Source organism: Dasypus novemcinctus, chromosome X, assembly GCF_030445035.2.
Source record: "Dasypus novemcinctus isolate mDasNov1 chromosome X, mDasNov1.1.hap2, whole genome shotgun sequence".
In the NCBI taxonomy this organism is placed as follows: Eukaryota; Metazoa; Chordata; class Mammalia; order Cingulata; family Dasypodidae; genus Dasypus; species Dasypus novemcinctus.
Genome location: NC_080704.1, coordinates 29670532 through 29676229, shown reverse-complemented (window position 1 = coordinate 29676229; position 5698 = coordinate 29670532). Strand labels below are relative to the sequence as shown.

Here is a 5698-nt window from a genome sequence, read left to right as displayed (position 1 = left end):
CACAATGCTGGGCTCTCGAAGAAGGAACTATAGATGGAACTTCCAACTCCCCTCTAAGCCCCAAGAGGATGGATTAATTGAGACATAATGGTTCCTCAAGGAATTCCTATTTAAGTACCAAAGTGACAAATGAACCCTCTGCTGGGTTTCACTATTGCCACAGGCCTTGATTAGTTGAAATTCATATACTCCCTCTGATGGTTTGGAGCTATATGCACCCCAGAAAAACATGCTCTTAAACTTATTGCATTTCTGTAGGTGTGATGAGGCTGCTCCCCTAAGATCAAGGTCCTGACCTTTCTGAGACCTCTGAAGTGGCCCCTGAGTCCTTAGAGGGAGAAGTCAGGGGACACCACATCTGGCTTCCACTGCCTAGGTCACTCCTATCAGACAGCAGGGGTGTAGCTCTGAGGGAAACCCTCTCTTCTGGGGTCAAATCACCTTAGTCCCCAGGCAGGGTCATCACCTTGATTCCTGGCAGGACCTGGGGTCCTCTTTCTACTGACCTGAGGACATCCCTCTTAGACCAAGGCTCTTATGTTTCTGAACACCCTGAAGAATGTGTGAGGGGATGCTCAACCTGACAGCCCTGCCTGGGGCCTTTTTGGTCCAGGAGCAGGTGCTAGCCAGTCTCTGTGTGGTCCTCCATTATCTGGGGTGTTGATCTCCCCAGTACTATTCATCGGGGTCCTCTACTTGCATCCTGCCTCCTTGATAAAAGGTTGCCTGAGAAATGACACATCTCTGCACACTCTTGAGCAGTTTCCCTATTGCAAACTGTGCAGAGAATGGGTCCTGTGTCATCCCAGATTGATGTGAGATAGGGAAGGTACAGTACAGGGCAAAGGACCCAGGACAGGAAGTGGGCTGTCAGAAAAAAAAGCTTCTTCATCAGCCAGACTTAAGTCTCTCATTTAATTTCAGTTATAATCTACTGGCTTTCACAGGGAAAGAGCTGTGCAAGATGATTTTGTGAGCTCCTGGTCTTCTGAGGTCATCCGACACTACATAAATTGATTGATAATCCTGGCACAGAATATTGCCTCTGAATTTTCTTCATTCATACCCCTCATTTATTTTGGTACAGATATTGCACTGGCTATGTATTCCAACCCAGTACTTGAGATAGAAAATCCTTCTTTACATCACCTGAGATACATTTTGAAGGAGAGAGAAGAAAAGTGAATTAAGAGACACAAGGTCAGCATCAAGTTGGGAGGAATGGAACAGAGTGGGCTCTAGAGCAGGGCTTCTTAACCAGGAGTCTGTGAGCTTGAAATGAAATTCAAAAAAAAAAAAACCATTATTCTTGTGGGGATGTGTTGGTGAGGGTGTGATCTATTTATTAAATAGTACATAGTATAGTGTGGACTTAGTAAGGGGTCTGTGGTTTTCTCCTGACTGGCAATGGGGTCTGTGTAACAAAAGAGGTTAAGAACTCCTGCTCTAGGGGAATTCAGACTAAGGGTCCAGTCCCAGCCCTGTCACTTACCAGCCATGTGAACTTGAGATAATTTAATGACAAGTTCTTCATTTGTGAAGTGTGTCTGATAAGCCCTATCTTGTAGGACTGTTACAATATATGTAATGCATCTAAACACTCGGTACAGTGATTGGCAAATATTGGCTCTATAATGATTGGCAGTTAGCATGTGGTTATTTAGACCCTAGATGATGATACCATCCTCCCATTGTAGGTTTTTGGGTTTTGTTTGTTTGCTTGTTTTTAATACATCAGCCATCAGAGAATATATAATTCTTTTGGGAAAAAACCTAGCTAAATGCTGCTTAGTTGGACGTGATGTGGCTCAAGGAATTGGGCTACCACCTACCACATGGGAGGTCCTTGATTCAGTTCCTGGTGCCTCCTAAAGAGGATAGTGAGCTGGTGCTATGGGCAGGTGCAGCAAGATGATGCAAGAAACACAAGAAGAAAAACAATGAGAGGCACAACAAAGCAGGTAATGGAGTTGGCTTAAGCGATTAGATGCCTGCCTCCCATATCAGAGGTTCTGGGTTTGGTTCCCGATGTCTGCTAAAGAAACAAGGAAGCTGAACAGACACAGCAAGTGCAAACAATGAGGGGGTGTGGAGAAATAATCTTTTTTAGAAAATCTTCTTAGCAAGTAAAACTAAATAAAATTTCTCCCATTTGAGGATATGTTATTTAGTTTGGGTATGGGGAGTCCCCCGCCCCCCTGCAGCTGGGTGAAACACAGAGGTTCTAGAATTAGTGTCAAGGACCAACAACTTTCCTGCCTCCCAGCTGCTTTTCCCTCTAAGTCACCCCTATTTTCATTCATTTCTCCACTGCTGAAAAGCTAGCTTTAGCTTAGAGTTTGCCAAATTACACTAAAGTCAACCAAACTAAAATGCACTTTTAATAAAGTGGGCTCTGATCCTCCTAGCCTACGGGAAGAGTGCCAGCCCAGCAGCTTCTGAGTTTCCCACCTCAAGGGAGGATCACAAAAATTTCTCAGAAAGTCTTGATGCTTTGTGAATAAAACAACTACTTTGAGTACTTTTTTCAACTACAATGAGACAGGACACCTTGACTCTTGCCCACTTGGAGATTTCGCTCTGATCTTATCATAATACCAAAGTAACTGCTATGAGCGGTTTTCTGTTTCAGGCTTAGTCTCTCAACTTGAGACTCACCATCTGAGTGTCTGGCCCTGCTCAGGATTCCAACCCACCGACCAGCCAAATGTAAAATTACTTCCCTCTGAGGAAAGTTTTGGTTTCCCCAAACCCCAAACTGCCTTGACTCAGGGCATCTACACTTGAGTGTCCTCACCTGGAACTCCTCCACTCCTTTTAAATAGTCTCTTAGGTTCTAGAGAGTATCTCAAAGTCTTACTTAGAGGACTACTTCTTCTACTATAAAATTCTATGGGCAGTGGGAAGCGGCTGCGGCTCACTTGGTTGGGCTCCTGTCTACCATATGGGAGGCCCTGGGTTCGAGTGCCGGGGCCTCCTTGTGAAGGCAGGCTCCCCCACACGCAGCGGAGAGCCGATGGCCCAGGTGCCACAGAGTGCTGCCGGCCGCCGCGGAGAGGTGACTCAGCAAGGTGATGGAACAAAAAGGGAGACAAGCAAAAAAACACAGAACAGCACGCAGCAAATGGACATGGAAAGTAGACAACAAGCAAGCTGCAAGGGGGAGGGAATAAATAAAAAATAAATACAGACATAGAAGAACGCACAGCAAATGTACACAAACAGCAGACAGCAATCAAAAAAGCTGCAAGGGGAAGGGGGGATAAAAAAAATTCTATGGGCAGTGGCTCGGTCTTTTTTATTTTGCAAACCTCAGTATTATCAGGGAGTCATCTAAGGAACACATGTTCAATCAAATGTTGGTGGGGGGGAGGAAAAAGGCAGCAAGAGTTTATAATTTATTATGATTTAATTTCTCATACATCCTTGAATAAGCTAAACAAATACATGTATATAACTTTTTAAAAAGATTTATCATGTATATAACATTTAATTGTATAAGGAGAGAAATAATAATGCAAAACTAAGAAATGACTATGTATTATCATTCCACCTCTATTTTGTGATCCCAAATATTTTACTGTCTGTTTCTTTCACATTTCCACAAAAACCTTTATACCAATGCCTTGTTTTTTTGTTCAGGGTCAGAAATTTTGAAAATACCTAAACTTAAAAAACAGCAATAAACCTATGAACCATATTTTTCTTAAACCTAAAAAACAGCAATAAACCTATGAACCATGTTTTTCATAAATTTACATTCAAAAGCAAATAAGTACCTACATACACAACTATAAGTATTCATGTAGAACAAGAAAATGAAGATCTTTATTTTGTTCCCTCCAGCCCCACATCAGCCCTGCACTACTTAGCAGGGTGACTGCTCTCTTCAACCCCACAATGAAATCCACCTCCACTTCACTTGTGGGAGTGTCTGCTGGCCAAGGCCCGGGCCCGACGCCTGACCAGGGTGGTCACGCTAGCCCTGCCTGGAATTCCGGCTGCAGCCCTCTCCTGCTCATCCCTCAAAGCCTCTTCATACAGGACAGGGAAGGAACTGGGGACCGTATCATTGATCTTGGCCAAAACCTCCAGGACTTTCATCTTGGTGGTTTCGGCATGGGCCCTGGAACCCCACAGGAATTCATAGCATGGAGGATCGCTGCGGGGCACCTGCCGGTACTCCAGGTACTTTTCCTGCACCAAATCTTCGGTGAGGAGCTGATGGGGCTCCCCAAAGATTAAGTGCTTCCTCCCAGCAAATACCCCCAAGGCATTGAGGAACTCCCAGACCTCCTCCTCAGTGGCACGGTTCCCCTTCATGAAGATCACGGCCAGGAGAGTCATCAGGAGACCCGTCTTGGGCAAGTCCCCCCCACCACCCAGACTGCCCTCAGTGGTGAGGTCCAATTTGCTGTTGAGCAAATAGGACTGACCACTGGGGTCCACTTCCTTCAGTTCAAGGCCAAACACCAGCTCCAGGCGCAAAGTCGCTCTTCGGAGGATCTCAGGGAACTGATCCCTGTACTTCCTGTTGACGATCTTCAGCATGGCTGCCTTGCTGATGGGCTCTTTGCTCTTAAACCTCTCGATCAGGAACGCCACCAACATACTCGCCTTCCTGGTCAGAGGATCTCTGCGGTAGCTCTCCATGGGGCCCGCGGCCTGAGAGGGACCTGGGTGTGTCTCCTCAGGGCACCTGGCACCATCATCGACTCTTAGGCTAGCAAAAGCTTTAGTGGGAGTGGTGGGAGATGGGGACCTGCGAGGCCCCTGGGGCCTGCCAGCAGCAGGGGAGCTCTGGGGAGTACCCCCAGAAGGAGGAGAGGAGGGGGGAGTGGTAGGAGATGGGGGCCTGCCAGCAACAGGGGAGCTCTGGGGAGTACCCCCAGAAGGAGGAGAGGAGGGGGGAGTGGATGCCTCCTCCTCGGCTGCAGGGGCCTGAGCGGCCTGGAGACCCGGGGTCTCACCGTGGGCCTGGCGGCGTTTCTCACGGGCACGGAGCTTACTCTTCTGGCCGCGAGGCATGGTGGACCTGCTGGGGAGAAGAGGCAGGAATGTGGGCTGGAGGGTAGGGCAGGGGCTGTGCGCCCACTGTGCCAGGGCGGGTGAGGCACGTGCTCACGGTCGGGAGGAAGATAAGCTCCTGGCCTGTATGGAAACGAACCTCGAGGTTCCTTGAGGTCACGGCTCTAGGAACGCACGAGGCTCCTGTGCTGATCCGCCTGTCCCCTGAGGACCCTGTGGAAGGAACTGGAGTCTGTCTCAGGCTGCAGCCTGCCAGCAGGTGACAGCAAGGGTCTGGCCAGGCCCTCTCTGCTGAGCTGCAGGGTGCGTGTGCGTGCGCGTGTGCGGAGGTCCTCTGGTGCCCCGGACAGGCCCATCCTCTCGAGTGTCGGCGGGATCGGGGACCCTTCCCCTCTGCTGCTCGGATGCTGACATCTCCACGTCTCCTTGGAGCACGCCAGGCGGAAGCCAAGAGGCAGCTCAGCCCACACCGCGGCAGGGGCACCCTTAGACGGAGGGCCCCACCTCCCTGGATCTCTGGGTGCAGCAGCGGGCCCAGCTCAGCCTGCCTGGGCCTCCCAGGGCCGCCCCAGCCCTGCGGCGGGGCTTGGCGCCCCCCCCCTTCACTCGGGGTCCCCTCCTCGGCTCCATCTGGGATGTCTTCTGAGGACCGGAGTCTACTACCTCGGAC

At 49.3% G+C, this 5698-nt stretch overlaps 1 protein-coding gene across 1 annotated transcript; it reads right to left on the bottom strand.

The window, feature by feature from the left end:
• Positions 1–3841: 3841 nt before the first annotated feature.
• LOC101421578 (melanoma-associated antigen B1-like) lies at positions 3842–5030 on the bottom strand. The gene has a single exon (XM_058291197.2). The coding sequence runs from the start codon at positions 5026–5028 to the stop codon at positions 3919–3921; it is 1110 nt and encodes a 369-aa protein (XP_058147180.1). The 5' UTR covers positions 5029–5030; the 3' UTR covers positions 3842–3918.
• Positions 5031–5698: the final 668 nt, after the last annotated feature.